At 47.4% G+C, this 26114-nt stretch overlaps 1 protein-coding gene across 3 annotated transcripts in view; it reads left to right on the top strand.

Moving 5' to 3' along the window:
• ADCY4 (adenylate cyclase 4) overlaps positions 1–26114 on the top strand; it is a 71064-nt gene that overhangs the window by 13537 nt on the left and 31413 nt on the right. For 2 of the 3 annotated variants that reach the window (XM_035102704.2, XM_035102710.2), the window contains exons 1-11: positions 4082–4822; positions 8771–9259; positions 12960–13157; positions 15521–15682; positions 16850–16999; positions 17616–17770; positions 17926–18037; positions 19558–19685; positions 21289–21447; positions 22835–22967; positions 24764–24946. In XM_035102704.2, coding sequence (XP_034958595.2) covers positions 9089–9259; positions 12960–13157; positions 15521–15682; positions 16850–16999; positions 17616–17770; positions 17926–18037; positions 19558–19685; positions 21289–21447; positions 22835–22967; positions 24764–24946 — 1551 coding nt within the window. In that variant the 5' untranslated portion in view covers positions 4082–4822; positions 8771–9088. Of the gene's footprint in view, positions 1–4081; positions 4823–8770; positions 9260–12959; positions 13158–15520; positions 15683–16849; positions 17000–17615; positions 17771–17925; positions 18038–19557; positions 19686–21288; positions 21448–22834; positions 22968–24763; positions 24947–26114 lie in introns of those variants that run through there. The other variant, XM_035102707.2, reaches the window with a different exon arrangement.

Genomic DNA, 26114 nt, shown 5'->3' on the forward strand with positions numbered 1-26114 from the left:
TGGGGGGGGGGTAAGAGAGGGGAAGAGAGAGGGAAGGAAGGAGGGAGGGAAGAGAGAGAAGGAAGGAAGGAAGGAAGGGAGGGAGGGAGGGAGGAAGGGGGGAGAGAGAGAGAGAGAAGGGAGGGAGAGAGAGAAAAAGGAAGAAAGAAAGAGCAGGGAAGGAAGAATGGAAGGAAGGATGGAGTTCCCGCCCCCCCCCCAGCTCAGGCTGCTCCTCCCCCCTCCCACGTTCCTGTCACTGGCTGCAGCTGCGGAGTGGGCAAAAACAGCCCTATTTCAGGCTGCTTCTTGCCCTCCCCACATTCCTGTCGCTGGCTGCAGCCGCAGAGGGGGCGAAAACAGCTTGATTTCCATAACCCGCAGTGACTTTTCCCCTTCAGTTTTCTGATTGAAAAAGTGCGAGTTATGGTCCATAAAATACGGTATTATTATTTTTTGCTTCTGGGGGGGGGCAGCTGCCCCCCTGCCCCTCGCTGGGTACACCCATGGCTCACAGCATCAACACCCCAAAAGATCTTGCTTCCCCACCGGCTGCAGCTTCGGATGCAGCACAGATCAATGATGGCACTGTGTCTCCAGCTTCCAGCATGCTTTAAGCTCAGCTCTCCACCCACTCTGCCTATTTTTCTTCTATCTACCTGTCACGTGAGGTTGGGTTCCATGTTCTATGGCACAGAGCAACTCCTATGGTTATGCTAAGACTTAACTAGCAAGCCACAACTCAGACTGACCCTGCAAACTTACACCAATACTTTTCTAACACCATCATGGCTATACCTGGAGTTTTAGAAAGCAATGGAAGAACAGAGAGACAAAGGATCAAATACGAAAGCCTGGCTGGAGACAATATTAAAAATAATGCGAGCCGCAGTAAACCGCGTGAGAAAATAGCAGAACAGAAGAAAGACAGGCTCTAACATTGGGAAGAACTTCCTGATGGTGCCAGCTGTTTGAGAGTGGAACAGTCTGCCTCGAAAGTGGTAGACTCTCCTTTGTTAAGCTGAGGTAGGATGGCCACTTGCCAAGGGGCTCTGTGCTAGATTTCCCTCGCTATGGACACTGGAGCCCTGCGGAGGGAAAGCGGTGGCAGTATTCCTTAAAGCAGGCAGATGTTGAAGGCCCAGCCAGGTTCTTCTGTGAAACGACTGTCTGTTGGTTGTGTTTGGGGAAATTGATGGGCCATCTAAATGGGACGAAACTGTCTTGCGACCGCGAGGAACAGGATGACAAGCGTGAAATGACATTAGCTGTACAGCTCATTAGTGGCTCTAAATCTGTCAGGAAGCTGCCGGTTCCCTCTGGTCTCATAAGCAGCCTAGTTCATGCAAATGTTTATTATTATTATTATTATTATTATTATTATTATTATTATTATTATTATTATGCTTTTTCGTTTCCAGCCTACTTTCCCTTTCTTCTGGGCCCTTCCTCCTCACCAGCTTCCTGGTGGGATCGTCGCAAGCACATACATACACTACAAAAACCGTTTATGTCTCAGCAGTTGAAACAGGTTCTGCTATCCAGTATCGGTTTCCCCTTTGTCGCAAAGAATCACAGCAGGTGGAGGAAACAGATGCTTTTGATGTCTCGGCTCCCAAAAGGGGCTCCGAAATGATCAAGAGGACTAGAATTCTGAGCTGAGAGTAAACAATGGGAATTCCGCAGCCGATTCTGTGACTAAGCTTCTGTTGGGTAAATGGGTGCAATTCAGAAACTTGATTTCTTTGAAGTACAGTACTGAATTGGAAAAGAATAGCTGAGACACTGTGTAACAACTGCGTCATGAGTTATATGGCCCTTACGGACAATGCAGCCTCCCTTTTAAGTGTTTTGTCGGAATTGCTTGGTCTTTGATGTGGACAATGCAGAAAGCTCTAATGGACGTTTGTTTGCTCCAAGCCCTTGGGATGTGAGTCACACCTGCATTCTATTTCAGGCACGGTGAATGTAGCTCGCGGGCACCAATCCCTGCTCCTTTCTTTCCCTCGGTCTAGGGCAGAGGTGGAGAATCCTTCTCAGCCTGATAACCACGTTCCCTCATGCAGAATCTTCCAGAGGCCGTATGCCACTGGTGGGTGGAGCCAGAGGCAAAAGTGGGTGGAGCAATAGCTGTGCACAGGAAGCTGAATTCCAGTGACACACAAAAGTCAGAGGTCTCTGCACCTCAGACCTCACAGCTCTCCAACAGTCATTCAGAAAAGCATCAACACAGCTCAAGGACACATTTCAGCCAGACCCAAACATTCAAGGAGGGTGTGGAGCAGGACTAATGTAGCCTGGAGTGGGGGAGGTGTCCTGGAAAGGGAGAATGGCCTAGCAAAAATCTGAAGGGCCAGAAAGAGAGATCTGAAGGACCACAGTCAGGGCTAGCCCACTCACAAGGCAAGGTGCCCACTCACTGCCTCAGGCGGCAAGATCCACAAGGGCAGCTGATGGTGATCTGCACCCGCCCCACATGCTCCTGATGTAGATCTTCCCTCACCATAGCTGTCCACTTTTGGATTTGAAAATAAGGGATCAGCAGGTTCACCTGTCCTAGGGACAATCTACTGCAGGCATCCCCAACTTCGGCCCTCCAGATGTTTTGGACTACAATTCCCATCTTCCTCGACCACTGGTCCTGTTAGCTAGGGATCATGGGAGTTGTAGGCCAAAACATCTGGAGGGCTGCAGTTTGGGGATGCCTGGTCTACAGTATATCTAACAATCCAGGATAGCAGCGGGAAACGGCGCTGGAATAAGGAAATTTCCGGCAAAAAAAGGGAAAGTTGACAGCTGTGGCTTGGAGTAAAGGAGTTTCCTGCAAAAAGGGGGAGGGTTGACAGCTATGTCCCTCGCCCCTTTTTCTTTCTTGGGGAGCAGGGTGCCATTTTGGCAGTCAACATTTGGGCCTGAGATTCCCTCCCACCAATCTAGGCCAAACCCTGCTGCCAGGGAATTGTAATAAACCCTGTTTAATAAGCCTGCTTCATTAATAATGCCTACACATGGAGCCTGAATGATGACTCTGGGGTCAGAACAGCACAAGAGATACTTAGAAGAGGCTCAAGCTGGTTCACCAGGTGGGTTGGGAGGAGAGCCATGAGGATCTGCCTTGGATTTTGTTCAAAATTAAAGCATCCTCAATTAAAATACACAATAAAACAGCCAAACAAAAATAGGGCGGAATATAAAGTAGTGCTGAGAAGAATGTCAGCGTAATAATTTCGGCTGGCCTGGTGGAAAAATGTCTCCTCTCCCCCTCTCCTCTACTGGTGCTGCTCTGGGGGGCGGGGGGTGTTTCTCCCACCCCACAGAGCCAATTGCAGGGAGGGAGAATTGCTCTAGCGGAACTTGTTGCATTGCTTTGTGCAACTATTTAGTTAAATATGGCTCTTCCCATTAAAACAGGGGTTGGGGAAACCCAGTTTAAATGATAAAACCTTAAGTTCAGTTTAAGGGTTTGTTGGTCTAAATGTTTATGACTTTAGGAGCGAGGAGTACGGTAAGTGTTGTTATAAGTCTCCAGTAAAGAGTTGGATGAACGTGTAAAGTTGGGGGGGGGGGGAACCACTGCTATGCTTTAAGAATTTGAAGGGAACATTTAGAAAGTAAAAGGCTAGGGCTTGTGACAGTTTACTGCTGTGGGTTTTATGAGGTCCAAAGATGGAAAACTAAAACAAAATCAAGTGCTCTTGTGCAATGCGGTGTTCTTCAACCTTGGGGCCCCAAATGAAAAAAAGCCTCCATTTGACAGTGGCAAAGGCAAGAAAACCGAGCTCCTTTGGATCAAGGTCTTGCATGGGCCATAGTGAATCCCAAAGGGCTTCCAAGGTGTTGACATTTTGAGGTGGGATTCCATTGCATAAGAGCAAATCCAAGTTGTGCCACTCAAGGATTTCCCACACTTGTTTAGGGAAGCTTTTAATGTTTGATGGATTTCTGTATTTTAGTATTTTGTTGGAAGCTGCCCAGAGTGGCTGGGGGAACCCCGCCAGATGGGTGGGGTATAAATTATTATTATTATTATTATTATTATTATTATTATTATTATTATTATGCCACAAACCCCACTTCCCCCCAAAGGTGGATCACTTCCAACTGACTTGTTTATTGAGCATTCAACCTGATTTGTTTGCTGGGAGATCAGATGATGTCAGCTATTTTAACAAACATTCAGTCTGGGTTTTTATGTTTGTTTTTATGTTGTTGTTTCTTTTGCGGGGAGCTTAGATGATGTTGCATCAAGCAAGTGCTCTCCCACACTTGCCAGTGCATTTTCTCACCTCTTTCCTTACTGCAAGAAGTTCAGTCTTTTAGGAAAGCAGGTTTGCTGCAGCCGGTTTTAATTGCACAACCTAGATTTGTCACTATGTGATTGACTCGCACCACAGATTGTGACACTCAGGAAGCACAATCAGACTTTTTACAGATAAGGAAATTAAGGGGGAAACGCACAGGAAAGTGCCGGGTAGCCAATCTTTGATGCTACATCGTCTAACCTCCCTGCAAGCATATTTGAAGCAACCATATTCAGTGCATAGCTGCTGGTGTCCAGCCTCTCTGCAAACTTTGTGCAGGCAAATCTGGATGAGTGCTGAATAGAACAGGCCACCTGGAAGCAACCCAGGAGGACTGTGCCCCCCCTCTGCCCCTTGGGAGTGAAAGTGTTAATCTTGCCAGGGAGTTTTTAATCTCAAGTTCAGCTGGCTGGGCTGGGCTTTGGGAGGCAGGCAGACTGACTTCCTGCAACTGCGTGAGAGAAGTCGGAGCATGGTGAGTGACGGGAGAGATTCCAGGCTGCCTGCTCCGATGATGGAGCTGCCGGTGGTTGTTAGATCAGGTAAGAAGCACCCGCTTCCTCGGCGTTTGGGCACTTTGTGAGGTGGCAGCGGCTGCCTGTTGTGTGTCCAAGGGAGGGGAAGGCTGCGCAGGGGAGAGATGGAAGACTGGATGGGTTTTTGCATCTTGCCTTTTTAAAAAACGTGATGATCGGTGAGCAGGCAAGAGGGGTTGGTCAGTTAGGCATGGAATCAGCAATCCATCGTTCTTGGGCATTCTTCACCTGCACAGAATGAGGGAGGTGAATATTTGTGGCATGGGGTGAGTCCGGGATTTTGTGAAATAGCACTTTCTTAGAGGGAACTGCTCAGAAATATAGGCACTCACCAACCAGAGTGTGTGGGAAGTGCGTGCATTTATGCCCCACAAAGGAGCACAGCAGAGGTTGACGGATGCTTAATTTGTTGTGGCACTTTGACAGTTTATATCAAAGCTGATTGATTTCCCAAGTGGGCAAGATATCTATCGGTCTATCAATCTATCTATCATCTATATCTATCTATCTATCTATCTATCATCTATCTATCTATCTATCTATCATCTATATCATATCTCTCTCTCTCTCTCTCATCTATCTCTATCTATCTATCTATCTATCTATCTATCTATCTATCTATCTATCTATCATCTATCTATCTATCTATCTATATCATCTATATCTATCATCTCTATCTATCTATCTATCTATCTATCATCTATATCTATCTATCTATCTATCTATCTATCTATCTATCTATCTATCTATCTATCTATCTATCTATCTATCTATCTATCTATCATCTATATCATCTCTCTCTCTCATCTATCTATCATCTATCTATCTATCTATCTATCTATCTATCTATATCTATCTATCTATCTATCTATCTATCTATCTATCTATCTATCTATCATCTATCTATCTATATCATCTACCGGTATATCTATCTATCACCTATCTATCTATATCATCTATATCTATCTATCTATCTATCTATCTATCTATCTATCTATCTATCATCTACCTACCTACCTACCTACCATCTATCTATCTATCTAAAATATTTATTTCTGTGTGTAATGGAGGGAGAGGGGAAAGAGAGATGTATTTCACTTTTTGTTATCATCCCTGAGCTCCATCCATCCACCTGAATGGGTTATCATTTTGTATCCCTAAAAATCGGATCTGCCTCATCTCTCTCATATGGGCTACGTGGATAGATAGTCAAGCTTGGTTTCGGGAGAGGTAGCTCTGAGTTCCAATTCCAGCCCAGCCATAAAGCTCTCTGCACTCCTAGCTCCACTTTCATGGGAGTAAGCCCTACAGAATTTAGCAGGACTTACTTTTGAGTAGGCATGGTTAGGGTTTCACCATAATCTACCTCACAGAGTTGTTGTGAAGCAAAATATGACAGAGCACATTAGAGGAAGGTGAGATAAAAATATGGTAGTTGATGTTATTGAGGGGAAGAATATATAAAATTTCTAGTAGCCAACATCAAGTCTTTTAGTCAGCCATGTATCTTCTCTTCTCTTCTCCCCTCCCACCCTTCACACTTTGTTTTATCCCCAGACAACTTTTTCTGACTTTTCTACCCACTCTTTCTATCTGACCATCTCTGCACTCATTCACTGAGGGTGTGAATTCACACGAATTCCAGCATGGCTCTTTCGCATGTTATTAATATACCACTTGCCAGAGCTCATAGATTAGATGATGAGAGGTTCTTTGTTTGTTTGTTTGTTTGTTTGTTTGTTTCTCCTTTCCTTTCCTTTCGAGGCCACAATTATTACATCCTTGTGTTCAAAACGGTCCTTACAATAATTAATAATAATAGTGGTAGTGATGATGATGGCAGTTACATTTATATCCCACCTCTCGAAGCTCAAGGTGCTAGCCATGGTGCTTCTCAGTCATAGCCACACAGTATGTTTAAAGAACATTTGAAGCACACAGATTTCCCCAAATAATCCTGGGGACTGTTGTCTATTCCTCACAGAGCTACAAACCTGAGAATCCTGGTGTGGAGGTGACTCGCCCTTTTATCCTCACAACAACCCAGTGTGACAATTCAGGCCGAGAGAGACCCAATGTCACGTAGTGAGCTACATGGCTGAGTGGAGATTGGAACCTTGGTCTCCCAGGTCCTAGACCAGGCATCCCCAAACTTCAGCCCTCCAGATGTTTTGGACTACAATTCCCATCTTCCCCGACCACTGGTCCTGTTAGCTAGGGATCTTGGGAGTTGTAGGCAAAAACATCTGGAGGGCCGCAGTTTGGGGATGCCTGTCCTAGACCGACACTAATCACAGCACCATACGGACTCGGTGGATGATGATGATGATAAAAACAGCCAAAGGGTCCCCAGATGTTTCCAGACTACAGTTCTCATAATCCCCAGCCAATTTAGCTTACGGTCAGGTGTAGTCCAATGACATATGTGGTTCCAAGGTTGAAAAATACTGATAACTCAGTTAGTAGAGCATAAGACTCTTCATCTCAGGGTGGTGGGTTTGAGTTAAACATTGGGTTAAAAAAACTGCATTGCAGGGGGTTGGACTAGATGACCCTCGTGGTCCCTCCCAACTTGACCATTCTATGACAACATTTGTCTTTTCATGAATACTTATTCATTGGATGTAGCTAAAAAAAACAGATTGTGGAATTATAGAATTGAAGGGGATCTTGTTGGTCATTTACTCCAAGCACTCTGGGCTTCAATATATGAAGTTCAGAGCTAGAGCGCCCCCTACAGATGTCCCTTCAGTTTCTGCCTGAAGACCTCCAACAAGGTGGAACCTTTGTACTCGTTATTACTAAGGAGGAATAACCAAGATAACAATTCTCTGGCATTTTCAGTACTAAATTTATGTTTTACATTTTAGAATATTCACTTAAACAACCTTAACATATCAATGACTTCCCTTTCTCTCTTTCCATGGTTCATTTTGCACAACATAAATCCCTGCATATTTTATATAGACTAAACCCTTCAGTATTCCATTATAACATCCATCAAAACTTATTTACACTGTTGAATTTATCTTAATGCTGCCCGCTTTTTCAAATACACACAATTTTCCTATATTCCATAAACATTTTCCAATCTTCTTTAAACATATGTTCTTCTTGTTCTCTTATTCTATATGTTAGGTCCGCAAGCTGCATATATTCCATCACTTTAAGTTGCCATTCTTCTTTAGTTGGGACTTTGTTCATTTTCCATTTTGGGCTAACAGAACACGAGAAATACTAGTGAAGTATTCAATAATAATAATAATAATAATAATAATAATAATAATAATAATAATAATAATATATACCCCACCCATCTGGCTGGGTTCCCCCAGCTACTCTGGGCGGCTTCCAACAAAACATTAAAACACAGAAATTCATGAAACATTAAAAGCTTCCCTAAACAGGGCTGCCTTAAGATGCCTTCTAAAGGTCTGGTAATTATTGTTCTCTTTGACTTCTGGTGGGAGGGCATTCCACAGGGCGGGTGCCACTACCAAGAAGGCCCTCTGCCTGGTTCCCTGTAACTTGGCTTCTCGTAGCAAGGAAACTGCCAGAAGGCCCTCGGCGCTGGACCTCAGTGTCTGGTTAGAACAATGGGGGTGGAGACACTCCTTCAGGTATACTGGACCGAGGCCATTTAAGGCTTTAAAGGTCAGCACCAACACTTTGAATTGTGCTTGGAAACGTACTGGGAGCCAATGTAGGTCTTTCAGGACCGGTGTTATGTGGTCTCGGCGGCCGCTCCCAGTCACCAGTCTAGCTGCCGCATTCTGGATTAATTGTAGTTTCCGAGTCACCTTCAAAGGTAGCCCCACATAGAGCGCATTACAGTAGTCCAAGCGAGAGATAAGTAGAGCATGCACCACTCTGGCGAGACAGTCCTCGGGCAGTATTAGTCTATAAGTGTGAATAAGGACCATTTGTTAACCTACTTTTAATTTCTTTCCCCAGGGCCTCATGTTTCAGACTCTCTGTATTGACGATGCCCGCTTTACCTGACTTTGGTGGTTTTTGCTGAGAACATCGTTCCACACTGAGATCATCCACCCCAGGTTTCATGCTCACTGCTCAGTTGGATTTCCCTATGTCCCCTGTCTGGATTAATACACCTGTTTTTTTCAAGATGGGGCTCCGCAGCCTTGAAGTGCAAATGGGTATCCTCGACAGCTTCAGCAAGAGGTGCTGATTGACTTTCCCTTACTCTCCTTGGGAGGAGTGAGCTCTCCTTCTCTCCCCTCCAAGGCAGGAGTTTGTGGGAGCAGGAGAGCCATGCCCTGCCAGCGTCGGCCGCAGTCAACCAGTAGCGACACCCCACGGGAGGACCTCTACTATCAAACGTATTACAGCTTGAGCCAACAGTACCCCCTCATCCTCTTGCTCCTCTTCATTGTGTTGGGCATCTGCGTGGCTCTCGTTGTGACATCCTTTGCCAGTGGCCGGGTAAGCATGTTTGCAAGGAGAGAGAGAGAGGGGGGGGGAGGGAGAGGGAGAGGGAGAGGGAGGGAGGGAGAGAGAGAGATGGAGTGTCTATGGGAGTCAGGACAGAAAAAGAATTGCTCCCACAAAAGGCCACCAACGGGATGGCTTTCAAAGAGGATTAGACAAATTCACAGAAGATGCGGATATCAACAACTCTTGGCTCTGGTCATTTTGTTGTATGTCCTCTTTCAGAGGCATTATGCTTCTGAATACCAGTTGCTGGAAACCGCAGAAAGGGGAGAGTGTTGTTGCATTCAGGTACTGCTTGTGGGCTTCCCACTGTTGGCCATGGTGAGAACAATACTGGACTAGCCTGATCCAGGAGTCCTGTTCTTAGGTTCTAAGAACTTGGTTAGGGGTGGGAGAGCTTGTGGCCCTCCAGATGTTGTTTCAACTCCCATCATCCATGCTGATGGGTTTTGGAGCCCAAGAACATCCAGAGGACTACGCAGGCCCCCCATCCTTAGACGAGGTGGTTGGGAGAAAAGTTGAGCTTGGTGGAGGGACCATAGCTCAATGGCAGAAAGTCCTCGGTTCCACCCCTGGCACCTCCAGTTTAAAGGATCTGGCAGCAGGCAATAGAGAAAGCAGAGTAGACCTTTGTGGGCAGACTGCAGGCTTGCAAGATCTTTTTTTGGGTCCTTCCAGACATCCTCTTAATTTTCCATGATTTGTAGTCATGATGGTTCTAGGAAGGATATATGTCACGCGGCTTTCATTTTTTTAAAAAATAACTTTACTTTACAACACATACACACATACACTCATAAAAAGGCACAATCAAAAACAAAAAACAATGAAATACAAATAAAAAAATAATAACATATGCAAGCTTACACATATAAAATAATCAACAGTATATATATCATATTTCAATTCTTCTTTTCTTCCAATTGACTTCCTTTATACTCAACATGGTTCTCTTTTCGTTTTTGGTAAACTGTCTCCTTAGTTCATTATTACCCCTTTTTCTTTCTATTTTTAGCTTTTATACTATAATTTATTTTGCAGAAGTTAGTCGAAACAAATCCAAGTATTAATTTGAGGACACTGCTTTTTCAGGTATTCTCTATATTTATCCCATTCTTTTTGAAATTTTTGATTGGGCTGACCCCCAATGGCTCCTGTCAATCTAGCCAATTCAATATAGTCAATAATTTATAATGCCCCTCTTTTTTGGTCGGCATTGTTTCTGTTTTCCAATTTTTGGCAATTATTGCTCTCGCAGCTCCTGTAGCGTAAAGGAATATTCTCTTGTTTTCTCTGGCTATATCTGTGTCTAATATCCCCAATAAAAAAGCTTCTGTTTTCTTAACAAAGTTTTGTTTGAACATTTTCTTTAGCTCTTCACACACCATGCTGTCATGCTGCTTTCAGTACCATTTGTGCCTGCAAACATTTTGAGGCAGACAAACTGCTTCGTTTCCAATCGGTGCATGCCCCATGACTTCCTGTTGCAATCCTCTAACTTCTCATTTGCATATGTGTAGACCCTTTAATCTTCCCCAAATAAATTCAGACAAGACTCAAATTTTAGGTTTGGTTTTTGGCAGGATTTAGGCCACAACTTTATTGATTACAATCAAGTGACTGGTTGCATAGGCTCTGGTTCGACTAGCTCCCTGCACCTTTGCAGGCAGAGCTGACCCAGAGCACACTGTAGATCAGCCTTGGGTAAACACCTGGCATAGTGGAAGGCGGTGTTCAACCAGTCCGCCAGCCAGATGCCCCCCTGGACTCTGGCTCTGGGCACAACCCCTCTCAGGGAAGACCAACCAAGAGTCCCACGATCCTTTTAGCGGAATACCCATTGCATAGGGATGGCCAGAGCGCTCTGCCACCCCAGTCACCTGAACCAGAGCCTATCCTCAACCTTACAAGTTGTGACAATTTGCTACGTGGCAGGCGAAACCCAAATGGCACCAGCCAATCAGCCGAGTGGGGAAAATTCCTGCCGTTCTCCTGTCCCAACGACAGGCGACACACGACGGCACAGCAAGGTCATGCGTGCAAGCCCTAAATATAGGGAGAGGTGGGCGGGTATTCTGATTTACTGGCCCCAAAGAGGAAGCTCAGGGACACACGCATGGGCTTAAATAGAGGTCCCTCAATACGAATTTGCTGGCATCCCATTGGCCTGATTGCTCCCAGCATCGAGGAACCTCCAATAGGGTGTTGTGGCCATCCAAATGTTCCCACCCACAACACAGGGTCTGGTTGCCAGCTTACACCACAGCATGTGCCCTCTTCTTAGGGAGGACCCGATATCACGAAAGATCTGGATTGTTGTTGTTCCCAGTCCCACTTTTGTTGCACTACGGCTCTCAGCACTCTTAACAGACTACAGCACTCATGATTCTTTGAGGGGAAGCCATGCCGCTGCTTTAAATGTGCAATGCAGTTAGGGGCTTCATTTCCTATCAGTGCATGTCCTGTAACTTTCTGCTGAAAGCTTCCTGGGCTTTGGGAAGGATTGTGCCAGTCCTCCGACAGGATGCTGGAGCCCTCCTTCCTCCTTCCTAAAGTCGGGCCGGATTTGGGAAGGTGGAGGAAGGACTCTTGGACCCTTTAGGGGGACTAGCCTAGTCCCCTTAGTCCACAGACCGCACACCCAGGGCCAGATTTAGGTTTGATGAGGCCCTAAGCTACTGAAGGTAATGGGGCCCTCTTATATGTCCAGCTGTGCTTTGTCAACAACAAATGGTCGCTGGTTTTTGTGTTGAATATATGCTCTGTGGTAATTTATGGACCTAATAGAAGAAGAAGAGTTTGGATTTGATATCCCGCTTTATCACTACCCTAAGGAGTCTCAAAGCGGCTAACATTCTCCTTTCCCTTCCTCCCCCACAACAAACACTCTGTGAGGTGGGTGGGGCTGAGAGACTTCAGAGAAGTGTGACTAGCCCAAGGTCACCCAGCAGCTGCATGTGGAGGAGCGGGGGCGCGAACCCGGTTCCCCAGATTACGAGTCTACCACTCTTAACCACTACACCATGTCTCTGAGTATCTAAAGCCATTTTCACATAACTAAATATATATTTTATCAAAGTAATTGTTGAACTGAAATACAATTAATAAGTATATTATTAGTGAAATACAATTAAGAAGAAGTATATTTATTTGGGGGGGGAGAGAGAGGGTCCCTAAGCTATAGCTTGTTTACCTTACGTGTAAATCCGGCACTGCGCATACCACTGGCCCTGAAATTAAGAGGAGGAAGCTGACAGGTGGTGCCAAACTCTGGACTGTTTGAAAGTAAGAAGGCAGGCAGCTGTGGGATGGCAGATTGAGGTGATGGACACCGTTTCCTTTGCCCTAATGGGCCAGCCTCCATTGAGCCATAGCACGAAGTCCAAACTGCCAGCTGCACCACTGTGTTTTCTGCTGTGTTGAACATACAGAGCTGCATTATATTGTGCCTGAGCATTCCTGCATCTGCCCGGGAATTCTGTGTTCCATTCAGAGTCCCTAGCACTCATGTTTCCCATCCTGGTGTCCTGACCCTCTGAAAGGGGATGCTGCTGGCCTAAATTTTTCTTTTTTTGCGTTCAAAGCATTTGCTCTCCTATTGAGCGCAGTGCCCCCCTGGTGGTAAAACTCAAGTCAATGCTGCAAAGCCAGGCAAACAGAATTGCTTTTTTAATTCCCTTTCTCTCTCCAGGATTTCTCCACCAACCTGGGCTTCCTGATTACATTATTCGTTGCCCTGGCAATCTTCAGCCTCATCCTGATCCTCGTGTGCATAGAGAGCTTCTTCCAGCAATGCACCCGGATCTTCTCCGCCATCATCTGGACCTGCCTGATGACCATGGGCTATGTCTTTGTCTTCACCGGAGGGGTGGTCAGTGCCTGGGATCAGGTAAGGGGCTCAAGCTGCATCCTTCACTTGCCGGCCTGAACATTGAAATGGAGGAGCCTTCAGAGACCTGACTGTAGGCTTGAAGTGGCCTCTGCGTAGTGGTCTTTGAACCCACCCACCCCTTCTGCATTAGTAGCCCTCTTCTGATTGGCATCTGTGTAGAGCTGGGAGCATGCCGTTATAAATTTCCCACAAGGCCCTAGTGCTATGCTTTGTCAAGAGGTGCAAGGCAAGCCTGGGAGCAAGCAATATCCCTCTGGTTGGAAATCCTTTACAATCCAAAGGGAATGTTACCTCATTTCCTGGCCGCAGTTCCCTGTCCACCCTGGCTTATGCAAATAACTAACAAGATCAAACAAATTGGCCTAAATCCTGAAGATCTTTTTAATGGAACTCTGAACAAGGCAAAAATAATTATTACTCAGAGACTTGACGATGTCGAATTACAACAAGAAAAGATGCCTTACTCCCGGAGAATTATAGATGTCTAAAATCGTGGCCCAATTTTACAGCTGCCCCTTACTTATCTAACATCACTAACGAAGCTTATAGATGGACCTTCTCTAGAGCCCGCTTTGAGGCAATGCCCTCAGCGATGCTGTACGGCAAATTTATGCGGGTACCAATTCATGAGCGCCTTTGCCCTTGCATGTCTAACAAGGTAGAATCTGTGACTCACATTCTTTTATTTTGTGAATTTTATAGTGAAGAACGAGCTCGACTTATTTTACCCCTTTTATCAAAATCTACACCCTTACAATATTATTTGAAATTTCCCCCCGAAATCTTACGAAAATTCCTTCTGGAAGATTCCTCAAGCCCAGGGTCATATGACGTGGCCAAATTGTGCACTTTAGCTATTAAGAAACATAAATTTCTTCTGTTGAATGACACATTGCATTTCCTTTTGTGTAATTGTTCTATTTCTGGTGATGTTATTGCTGATTTTCTTTTGTTTGGAATTTTGATATTCTGTATTGCTGGCTTTTGCTGTAATAAAAATTGAGCTTGAACTTGCTGCAAGGCACTGTGGGAAATGTAAAATGCCATTCAGTCCCGTGGGGAGGAGGCTTCATGGCAGGTAGCAGTGCTGGGGACCCAGAAGACACCCAAAGATGCTGAGGGGGTGTGATGCTGAGTCTGGCCAGGATTTTGCCTGTAAGGGGGAAAAAGTACAGAGAACCGCCCCCTTGCATCAGAAGTAGCTCCTCCCCAAGTAGCGAGGGAAGCGAGGGCTCGGAGGAAGTTAGTGAGGGAATGGAGAGAGAGGGCCAGGGCTCCAGCAACATGAGAGAGCCCTGGTCACACAGGAGTGAGGAAAGGGAGGGGGAGAAGGGAGAAAGCGAAAGCCTGGAGCGTAGACCCCTTCCTCCGGTTCCGGAATTACGCAGAAGAAAGAGAGGGAGGAGATTCACTGTCCCGAGACTACTATGCTGGAGAAGGTCACGTGGGGGGGGGGGCAGTGCCGGATTCTGCATCGGACTGAGCAGACATGTTGTACATACCCAGCTCACTGTAAATAGCCTGCACTAAATAAAAACTGCTGAAAGACAAGCATGCGGAGCGTCGTTACTCTAGAGTAGTCACAAGAACCTCTGACAGTGCAATTTCAGAATGCAGGAGTCTGCACTCTGTGGGTTGGGTTGCACAACTGAATGATGCTCCATTTAAAAGTAAATAAAACTTCTTGAGCGTGACAATAATAGTTAATCTCAGGCCCTTGGTCCCTCTTGCCATGGCTGTTTTAAGCATATGCGGCGCCGGGGTGCAAAGATCCGCCCAGCGACCCCCCCCAGGTTGCCCAGTCCCAGGCGCGCAGGAAGGCGAAGCCGGCTGCCCGCCTAAGCATCTCGTTAGCTTGGTCGCCGCCGAACATGTGGTGCAGAGCTGCCCACAGCAGAAGAACCTGCCGCTGTGCTCCGACCGACGGGTGGGCTCTTCCCCGGACTCAACTCTTGGGCCCCGGACTCTTGGCCTGGTGCCCCTGAGAGCCCGGCGCCCGGGTGCCCCTGCACCCCTAGCGCCTATGGGTAAGACGGCCCTGCCTTTAGCTCACTATTGTCTGTACTGGCTGACATGGATCCTCCAGGGTATCAGGCAGGGAACATTCGCAGCCCTGCTTGTAGATTGGTGACTGATATGGAAGAGACAGACGGATATTATGTGTGGGAAAACTGGGAGTAGGCAAGTTCTTTACAATGGGTCTGAGGGATACTTGTTCCAAAATCAGCATGAACGTGGCAGAAAGCATTTAAGCAGATTCCCTGACCCCCAATTTTCTTCCCCCGACTAGTGGAATTCACACATTCCTAATTTCCCTCCTATCACAAGGAGAACTGACGCTGTGTTCTTTTCTCCCAAAGGTCTCCTTCTTCCTCTTCATCATCTTCACTGTCTACACCATGTTGCCCGTTGGCATGAAAGATGCCGTGGCTGCCGGCTTGGTCTCCTCCCTCTCCCACATCATCGTCCTGAGCGTCTACCTCTCTCTGGGCCACAGCTCACAGTCGGAGCTAGCGCTGCAGGTCAGTGGGGCCCTGTCACCCCATCCGTGCTTCACATCACAAGGCAGGCCAATGGGACATTCCTGGGAATTCCTGTTGTGTGTGTGTGTGTGGGGGGGAATTGCCTTTGAGGGACGCTCACAGCAAATTCAGGATGAGTCCGACCTCATTCAGTAATGCATTACCGGACAGAGTCCAACAGAGTCTGTGAGAGCATTTCCATTAGCACACACCCTATATAGGAAATGTACATCATCTTAGCTGCTTCATCCTCTAACCAACCAGCTTCTGCCACCCTGGCATCTCGCCATCTCTTCACAGTCCTTGAAATCGCTTATTCAACCCAAGCTTTTTGCCATACATTCAGAGCCTTCCTTGCACTTTTTCTGGAGTTGCTTTTCACTCTAACAATCAACGTTGGGCTCCTCTTAAACCAGATCTGTGGTCAGGCTGCACTCTTGCGTGGTGATGCTGGCCTTACTGATACTGTAATGGGCTTTGCAGAATTTCTATCCTGAGGTATTATTACATTTGTATCCCACATTCTAGGCTGTAGGTACGGTTCTCCCCTTAATCCCCACAACAGCCGTGCGAGGTAGGCTAGACTGAGAGTCAGTGACTGGCCCAAGGACAACCAGGGAGCTTCGTGGCTGAATGGGGATTTAAACCTTGGTCTCCCACAGTCCTATGGCTCATCCACACTTCCTTTTGCGCCATGCTTTCCATGTCTAAGCAGGTTTTTTGTTTGGTCCCTGTGCTTTCACTGGGTAAACCTGCATTTTACTGCTGAAAACCTGATTGTGATTAAGCAATGAAATGTCGGTTTTCCCAGGGACAGCTTGGGGACCAAATAAAATAAACACGGAGCTTTAAAGCCCAGATCTGGGCCTAGAAACATGGCACAAGAGGAAGTTGGATGAGCCCCTCGTCCGACACACACAAAAAGTACACCACACTGGCTTCTTTTTCCGGCGCTGCACTGTGTCACGATCGCCTCCCAGTCTTTCTTCGCCTTACATCAGGCACCCCCAAACTCAGCCCTCCATATGTTCTGGGACTACAACTCCCATGATCCCTAGCTAACAGGACCAGTGGTCAGGGCTGATGGGAATTGTAGTCCCAAAACATCTGGAGGGCCGAGTTTGGGGATGCCTGCCTTACACCCTCTCTTTTTGCACCTGGCTCCAGCTCCTGGCCAATCTCGTCATCTTTGTCTGCGGGAACTTGGTGGGTGCCTACCATAAGCACTTGATGGAGGTGGCCTTGGGGGAGACCTTCCACGAGACCTTCAACCTCATCCAATCCCGAGTCAAGCTGGAGTCTGAGAAGAGGCACCAGGTGAGTATGGAGAATGGCTTTGCGCACAGAAGGCTCCATTCCAGGTAGGCATGGAAAGGATTCCATCCCAAAACCTTGGACAGCAGCCTCCTCCAGATACTGCTTGACTACAACTCCCATCATCCCTCACCATAGGCTGTGCTGGCTGGGGCTGATGGGATCGTAGTCCAAAACACCTGGAAGGCACCAAGTTGGGGGACGCTGTAGATAATATTGAGCTGAATGGACCGACCGTCTGGCACAGTAGAGCAGCTTCCTATCATCCTATGAGCTGGATCATGGCCTTCAGGCCTGCACCCATTCCATCAGGCCTTTCATTTATGCACAAGAGAGATGTCAGAGCTTAAACCTTCCTGGAGGTTACCAGTAAAGGTTGGATGTTCTTCTGCCCATGCACAGAGGAGCTATTTTCCTCTCCAATCACAGACAAAGAAAGGCCCCTTCAAGCTCATTGCATGGGGAACTCCTAGGTTCTGACACTTGTAAAAAGAGCTCAGCAACAAACCAATTAATGCTGAAGATTAACAGCCTTCATTCAGTATTGGAAGGGTACTATAAACTGACGCGGTTGTTCCCAATTCCTCCCACCACCACCTTGCTGTGCTGATCCTCCTAGGAGCATCTTCTTCTCTCCATCCTTCCTGCCTACATCGCCTTGGAAATGAAGGCCGAGATCATCGAAAGGCTCCGTGATGGAGGCCAGGCCCAGCACCGTCACGAGAGCACCAATAATTTCCACAACCTCTACGTCAAGCGCCACGAAAACATCAGGTACTTGCTCTTGAAGCCACCTGTCATCTACAAGATTGCCTGACCTGACGTATGTGGATTAGGGCTGAACAATTGGGAGGTGGTTGGAGGAATCTCACTCCACCGCACGGTTCCACACAACATCTTTCGTTTCTCTCTGCCTCACCCTCTCGCAGCATCCTGTACGCCGACATTGTTGGGTTTACACTCTTGGCCAGCGAATGCTCCCCAAAGGAGCTAGTCCTCATGCTCAACGAACTCTTTGGCAAGTTTGACCAGATCGCCAAGGTGAGTATGAGAATATCTCCCCTCCATAAATACGCTTCCCGTGCCTTAAAACAGTTTGTTCTCCTTCGATTGGAGTCGGGGAATCTGATGTTGTAGGAATACAGCCCCCATCATCCCTGGTCAGGGGCTGATGGGAGCTGGAGTCCAGTGACATGCAGGGAGATCTTGTACACAAGAAGCTGGTGTAACATTAAGTTAAACTGGCATAAGAGATAAGACTGTGCTATATCCAAACTCCAATCCGGAGCAGATCTGCTGGCGGAGCTGGACTAAGCTTGTCAGAGAGAAAACAAGCCTTTAAACAGAGTTTGTTGTTGTTTAGTTGTTTAGTCGTGTCCGACTCTTCATGACCTCATGGACCAGAGCACGCCAGGCACTCCTGTCTTCCACTGCCTCCCGCAGTTTGGTCAGACTCATGTTGGTAGCTTCGAGAACACTGTGCAACCAACTTGTCCTCTGTCATCCCCTTCTCCTTGTGCCCTCCATCTTTCCCAACATCAGGGTCTTTTCCAGGGAGTCTTCTCTTCTCATGAGGTGGCCAAAGTATTAGAGCCTCAGCTTCAGGATCTGTCCTTCCAGTGAGCACTCAGGGCTGATTTTCTTAAGAATGGATAGGTTTGATCTTCTTGCAGTCCATGGGACTCTCAAGAGTTTCCTGCAGCACCATAATTCAAAAGGATCAATTCTTGGGCGATCAGCCTTCTTTATAGTCCAGCTCTCACTTCCATACATCACTACTGGGAAAACCATAGCTTTAACTATACGAACCTTTGTCGGCACGGTGATATCTCTGCTTTTTAAGATGCTGTCTAGGTTTGTCATTGCTTTTCTCCAAAGAAGCAGGCGTCTTTTAATTTCGTGACTTCTGTCACCATCTGCAGTGATCATGGAACCCAAGAAAGTAAAATCTCTCACTGCCTCCACTGCTTCCCCTTCTATTTGCCAGGAGGTGATGGGACCAGTGGCCATGATCTTGGTTTTTTTTGATGTTGAGCTTCAAACCATATTTTGCGCTTTCCTATTTCACCCTCATTAAAAGGTTCTTTAATTCCTCCTCACTTTCTGCTATCAACGTTGTGTCATCAGCATATCTGAGGTTAGAACAGAGTTAGAACACCCTTTCTGCAGGCTTAACCAGGTTCCCAGGTTACATGACCCAGGTGAACAGGCTTAGGATGCAGCCTAAACCCCCCTTTCCAGGACTTATGCCAGCTCTCCCCCCAAAAAAAACCCCTGGGTGGTGCAGTTAGTTAAGGGTTCTGTGATTTGTTAGAAGACCCCCCCCCTTCCTACACCCCCCGAGCCACAATTCCCAGAGCGGATTAACAATCAGTGCCTTTCTTCAGGGAAATTTGGGGAAATTGTGCTGTGGTGGCCATAGAAACATTCTACCCCTCTGTGCGGAAATGGTACCCTAGCTGTGCTGCCCTAAGCCAGTGAGTCACGATGTGTATGTTGCCAAGGAAACCAAGATGTTGTCTCAGGTGGCAAACTTCATCCTCAACCCTGCTCCCTCCCAGGATAACGAGTGCATGAGAATCAAGATCTTGGGCGACTGCTACTACTGTGTCTCTGGGCTGCCTGTGTCGCTGCCGAACCACGCCCGGAACTGCGTCAAGATGGGCCTTGACATGTGCCAGTCCATCAAGTAAGTGGAGTGGGGGAGGTGAAAGGGGAGGGAGGAAGGGAGAAAATTGGGGGAAGGATCCCAATCATGAATGAGCTCTGAGCAGCAGCGACATTGGGGTGTTCTGGTTTGGCACATGTGCCCTTCAAGATCCACAGCTCCATCCTTGGGTCTTTAATGTTAAAGAACATATTGGTAAGCTATATTCCCACAGGTGTAATTCACCTTTAAAGTCCTAAATGTCCTGGGCCCAGGTTACTTCAGGGACTGTTTCTGACAGTATGAGCCTGCAATCTCTAGATCAGTGGTCCCCAAGTTTTTCAGGCCATAAACTCATCCCCGGTGCTCCACTACCCTACCCTACAAAAATATATTATTTAGAATAGGGCTTTGCATGGCCCACTAAGGAAGATAGTAACACAATAAAATTCAAAACAGTAACAATGAATTGCACGTTTATTCAAAACCCAGTTAAAACTATTTAGTTTAATTAATTCAACAAAATCAATGAACTCGATATAGCGATACCAGCCATGACTAATGGCTATCTTTCAACAACTTAGAATCGTACATACAAATGTGACCAAAGGACTGAGCTCTGGAAGCAACAAGAGCCATAAAACTTTACATATGAACAGGAAGGTGTTTTGCTCCATCTCTCGCCTGGCCAATCATGAATAAGAGATCAAAGCACTTGGAGGGAGCCACCTCCAGTGCCCCATTGCCATACCTTGCCTCTTAGTGCCCCCTAGGTAATCCCACCTCCGGGGTGGGGACAATACCACCCACTTTGGGAACCATAGCTCTGGATCAGACTTCCTCAACCTGATTCCCACTTACCCATCTCAGATCTTGTTGGACTCCAACTCCCATCAGCCCCAGGCAGCATAGACAACAGGCAGGGTTTAAGAGAGATGTAGTCCAGCAACATAGAATCATGGAATTGTAGAGTTGGAAGGGACCCCAAGGGTCTTCTAGTCCACCCCCCCGCCCAAGGTGGGGCTCGAACTCAGAACCCCAGGATTAAGAGTCTCATGTTCTACTGATGGATATTTAATCACTCCCTGACCTCTTTTAAAATAAGGCTGGTAGAATGTTACTGGCTTGTTAGGGATGTGGGGGAGCCTCTTGGGCTTGCTGATCGGAAGGTCAGCAGTTCGAATCCCCACCACAGATTGAGTTCCTGTTGCTCTGTCCCAGCTCCTGCCAACCGAGTTTGAAAGCATGGCAGTGCAAGTAGATAAATAGGTACCGCTGTGGCAGGAAGGTAAACGGCATTTCCGTGGGCTCTGGTTTCCGTCACGGTGTCCCATTGTGCCAGAAGCAGTTTAGTCCTGCTGGCCACATGACCCGGAAAGCTGTCTGTGGACAAACACCAGCTCCCTTGGCCTGAAAGCGAGATGAGCGCCGCAACCCCATAGTCGCCTTGGACTGGACTTAACCATCCAGGGGTCCTTTACCTTTTACCTTTACTGACTTGCTATTTTAATTTCTGAAATACGGAGATGTGTCCCTCCCCTCTCTCTCACTTTTAATCGCTTCCATTTATTTCGTTACTAATTCGGATCAGGCATTTTTAATAAAATGCAAACTTATTTTGTCCTGTTTGTTCTCTCACAAATAGGAAACTGCGTGATGCCACTGGAGTGGACATCAACATGAGAGTCGGAGTCCATTCGGGGAACGTCCTGTGTGGGGTGATTGGGCTCCAGAAGTGGCAGTACGACGTCTGGTCCGATGATGTGACGCTAGCCAATCACATGGAGGCAGGAGGTGTGCCAGGGTGAGGGAAGCGACATGGTGAGAGGGGATGCTTCCACTTTGGTCCAGGAAAGGCTTTGGTTCTTGTGTAGGGAAGATTGGACGCTGGCCCCTAGTGGCCTGGCAAGGAATCTCAGCAACAGTCAAACAAATACAGTGGTACCTCCGTTTATGAACTTAATTCGTCCCGGAGGTCCATGCTTAACCTGAAACCGCTCTTAACCTGAGGCTCGCTTTCACTAATGTGGCCTCCTGTTGCCGCCATGCTGCCAGTGCATGATTTCCGCTCGCATCCCAGGGCAAAGTTCGCTCCCCGGAACACCTGCTTCTGGGTTAGCGGAGCTCGTAACGCGAAGTATTCGTAAGGAGGACGTTACATAACATGAGGTTCCCCTGTAACTGATGATACACATTTTTGACTGTGTTGCTATTTGTGGACAGAGTGCAGACTCTGCTGCTGCGGCAATGCTATCGAGCGACAATGAAAGTAGCGACCAAGCAGACCCTGGTATATTGCGGTAGTTCTAGGGCAGGGGCTAGACCCAGAATCTTGTCGGTTGGGACTGGAAGAATCAAATTCAAAGACAGTGAAGGATCTGGTGGGCTGGAGGTGGTGAAGCTTAACAGTTTAGGGGCAGAGCCTGGATGGAATTGGTAGGTAGCCATGGGCTTAGTTAGTAAAAGGGTTAGGGGTGGAGCCAACTAGGATAGAGGTGGAGCCTGACTGAAATTTATAGGTGGGGCTTAGTGGAATGTGATGGATTGGGGCGGACCCTGCCTGAAACTGGTGGCTCCACTCCTTGGGAGAATAGGATGTGGTGAGTTTCGGCTGGAGACTGCTAGGTTAGGGGCAGAGGCTGGCCAAAAATGGTAGTAAAAGTTGGTGGGTTAAGGGTAAAGCCTGGGAAAATCTGGCTTTTGTTGGCTTTTCAGATCCCAATACTCGTTTCCTGCCAGAAGAGTATTTTACTGCTCAGACTGGGACAATACTGGCCAGTTGACCACTTTACTGCTATTTATTGCCATAGACATTGCAATTAAATTAGCTATCAGTTCTCCACCTCCATTATAAACTATATGGACCCCCCCCCAAAAAAATATTATTCCAACACAATGTCCAAATGCTCCCTTGAAAAATAATACCTTTGGTTGCTTTTCAGCGGTTAACTGAAATATGTGGGCACTGCTGCTCCCTAGAGGCAGGGAAAAGGAATTACATTAATTTGTGTGACAGTTGTTGTATGATGAACAAGTGGCCCCTCTCTGTCCGTTCTGTTGTATACATAGATAGGACTCCATCTGCCACCTGCATGCAGGGAAATGTCCTAAATTGGGGGGGGGCTGTACCTCTATATCCTTGGCTAACCTCTTCTGTATTCGTCTGCATTCCCATCTATTTTCCCTTTCAGGAGGGTTCATATAACGGAGGCCACATTGCTACACCTGGGTGGTGCCTACGCTGTGGAGGAAGTTTGTTTCTGGCCACGAGACTCTTACCTGAGGGAGAACAAAATCAAAACCTTCCTGGTTATTGATCCCAGGGTGAGGAGATCTGCTTTGAAACTGGAGCTGGTGCAGCCACCTTTTAGGGGAGGAGAAAAAAAGAGCAAAAAGCTTGACCCGGACTTCCTAGTCCAGGCATCCCCAAACTTCGGCCCTCCAGATGTTTTGGACTACAGTCCCCATCATCCCTGACCACTGGTCCTGTTAGCTAGGGATCATAGGAGTTGTAGGCCAAAACATCTGGAGGGCCGCAGTTTGGGGATGCCTGTCCTAGTCTGTTAATAGTTATCAGCCAGTTTCCAACACATCATTTATTGGAAAGGGGATTGAGATGGTTGTGGTGCCATCTAGACCAGCCTTTCCCAACCTCAGGTCCCCAGATATTGTTGGAATACAACTCCCATCATCCCTAGCTAGCAGAACCAGTGGGCAGGGATGATGGCAGTTGTAGTCCAACAACGTGGGACCCATGGTTGAGAAAGGCTAGTCTAGACCCATATTACACTGGTTTGAAACCTGGTTTTGGAACCCACTCTGTCTTGGTTGCCCTTATCAATGATCTCTATTGGGATAAGGACATTCAGAGTCCAATCTTGCTTCTTTTCCTTGATCTCCCCGCAGCTTTTGATAACATTGGCCTCAGTATCCTCCTGGATCGGCTTTGTGAGACGTATGCTCTAGGGCTGCTATACGTCCGGGATTTCCTGGACATATCTTGGATTTGTCCGTCGGAAATAGTGTTCGGGTGGAATTTGTGAAAATCGGCAAAAATGTCCGGCCACCCATATTGGAAGTGTTGATTTTATGTTAAATTTCCTTTAAAACAGCTCAAAAACTTCAATTATTTAGGAGATTTTGCAGAAAAAGCTCAGCAGCTTTGCCCTCCCCCCCCAAAAAAGCTTTGAAATATGGCAACCCTATTGGCAGGGGCGTAGCTAGCACCTCTGGCACCTGGAGTGGTGGGGGCGGGTCGGCGATCCGTGCATGGGGGTGGCGTGCCGATCCTCCCAGGGAGGTGGCGTGGCGATCCTCCCCGGGGGGGGGGGCACGGCGATCCACCCAGCAGGGCGGCGCAGCAAGTTGCCCACAGAGTCCGCCTGGTGGACACATGCCCCACGCTGGCATTTTGGGCAGCGCTGGGCCCTAAGCCACCGGGTCACTCCCAGGAGAGAAGCAGGGTTCGAGAGCGCTGCAGGCCAGGCCCCGCGGTAAGTACCGATCCCCACAGTGTGTCATGTTGTCACCCCCCCTCAAAGATGACCCCAATTTGTCCCCAATGCTATGTAGTATCTATGTCAGGGGTCAGCAAACTTTTTCAGCAGGGGGCCGGTCCACTGTCCCTCAGACCTTGTGGTGGGCCGGACTATATTTTGGATAAAAATATGAATGAATTCCTATGCCCCACAAATAACCCAGAGATGCATTTTAAATAAAAGGACACATTCTACTCATGTAAAAAACATACTGATTCCCGAACCATCTGCGGGCCGGATTTAGAAGGTGATTGGGCCGCATCCGGCCCCCGGGCCTTAGTTTGGGAACCCTAATCTATGTGAAGCCATTGGGAGCTGTCATTAAGGGATATGTAACAAAGTGTTGCCAGTGTGCTGCTGACACACAGCTTGGTTTCTCCATCACATCTGAATTGGGAGTGGTTGTGCAGGCTCTAGACCACTGCCTAGCCACAGTTGTAGTTCCCTCCACCTCAGGCAGTGCAATGTGTTGGCCCTCAGTGCGATTGTGTCCTTGTATGTAGTCCTCAATGTATGGATGCTTCTGGCTGGGGTTTGTCGCTCAAGACTTCCACCTGCTCTTCTGGTTCCTGTTGTCTTTAGGCTGAAGAAGAGACCCCCAGCGGCACCCTCTCACCTGCGCCAGGTGAGGGCTACAAGATGAGGGCTCCGGCACGGATGACTCGCTACCTGGAGTCGTGGGGGGCAGCCAAGCCCTTTGCCAACCTCAAACACCTCGACAACCTCCCCGCAGAACCAGCAGGGTTTGTCCGGAGCAATTACTCGGTACGTCCAGCAGGTTGTGCTCATGTTGATTCAAAGACATGTGCTGAGAACTCTTAAGCCGTTTGAGCTGCCCCATTTCAGCTACCATGTTTATTTTAGAAAAACGGATTATGGAGAAACTTCTACTGCTCTCTCTAGTCCACCTGAGCTTGCGTGCAAAGGTTCAATAGCATGTTTTTAGACAGGAGAGCAGAAATAAGATGATCTTATCAACCGCAATCTTTGAAGCAAGATACAAAATGCAGTGCGTGTTAAAAGCTCAAAGGTTTCTCATTGTTTCATTGCATGCCTGTTCCTCCTTTCCTCCAAGGAGCTCAATGTGGCATGCCTCGTTCATCTCCTCCCCATTATATCCTCACAACAGCCTTGTGAGGTAGGTTAGGCTGAGAGTGAGTGAGTAGCCCAAGGTCACCCAGCAAGCTTCATGGCTGAGTGAGGATTTGAACCTGCAGCACTCTAACCACTTGTGGGCCAGGACTGTCAGACATGAAGGGCTTTTTCTGCTACTTGCAGTTCTGCAACCAAGCACAAAATGTAGGGTTACCCAGGCAGGGGGCAGGGGAAGGTGTTAAGAGTTCACAAGTACATTTTACATGGAATGGGTATCGATAGTGGAGGATAAGAAAACCATCTCCCTGCCGTACAGGGTTTTCTGAAGGATGTCTTAAAACCACAGTTGCTTTGCTGGAAATGTTGCTCTTTGGGGGGGAACCCAGGTGCCGCAATTTTCTCTTCTGCGCTTTGAGAAAAATAGGGAGGAGAAGGTGAACTGCAGAAGTTTAAAAGCACCTTTCCTATGGCCATTGAGATCTGGGATAAAATAACCTCCTCACCTGTACACGCAATTCTGGGAACCTCTGGTTTTTGGGGGAACGGTAGGGGGAGGGCTGTAGCTCATCTAAAGGGGGGCAAATTCAACCCCTGGCATCTCCAGGGTGGGCTGTGAGAGACTCCTGTCTGAAGCCCTGGGGAGCCTCTGCCACCCACTGCAGACAATACTGAGCAAGATGGACCAATGGTTTGACTCAATATAAGGCAGCTTCCTAGGTTCCTAAGTTCCATTTAAGCACATAGTGTAAGCTTTGTGATCTAAAAAGACAGAGCAGGGGGAAACAGTTGTGTTGCAGATGCAAGGCAGAAATGGCAGAGGCGCAAATTGGACCCAATG

Source organism: Zootoca vivipara, chromosome 13, assembly GCF_963506605.1.
Source record: "Zootoca vivipara chromosome 13, rZooViv1.1, whole genome shotgun sequence".
Lineage (NCBI taxonomy): Eukaryota > Metazoa > Chordata > Lepidosauria > Squamata > Lacertidae > Zootoca > Zootoca vivipara.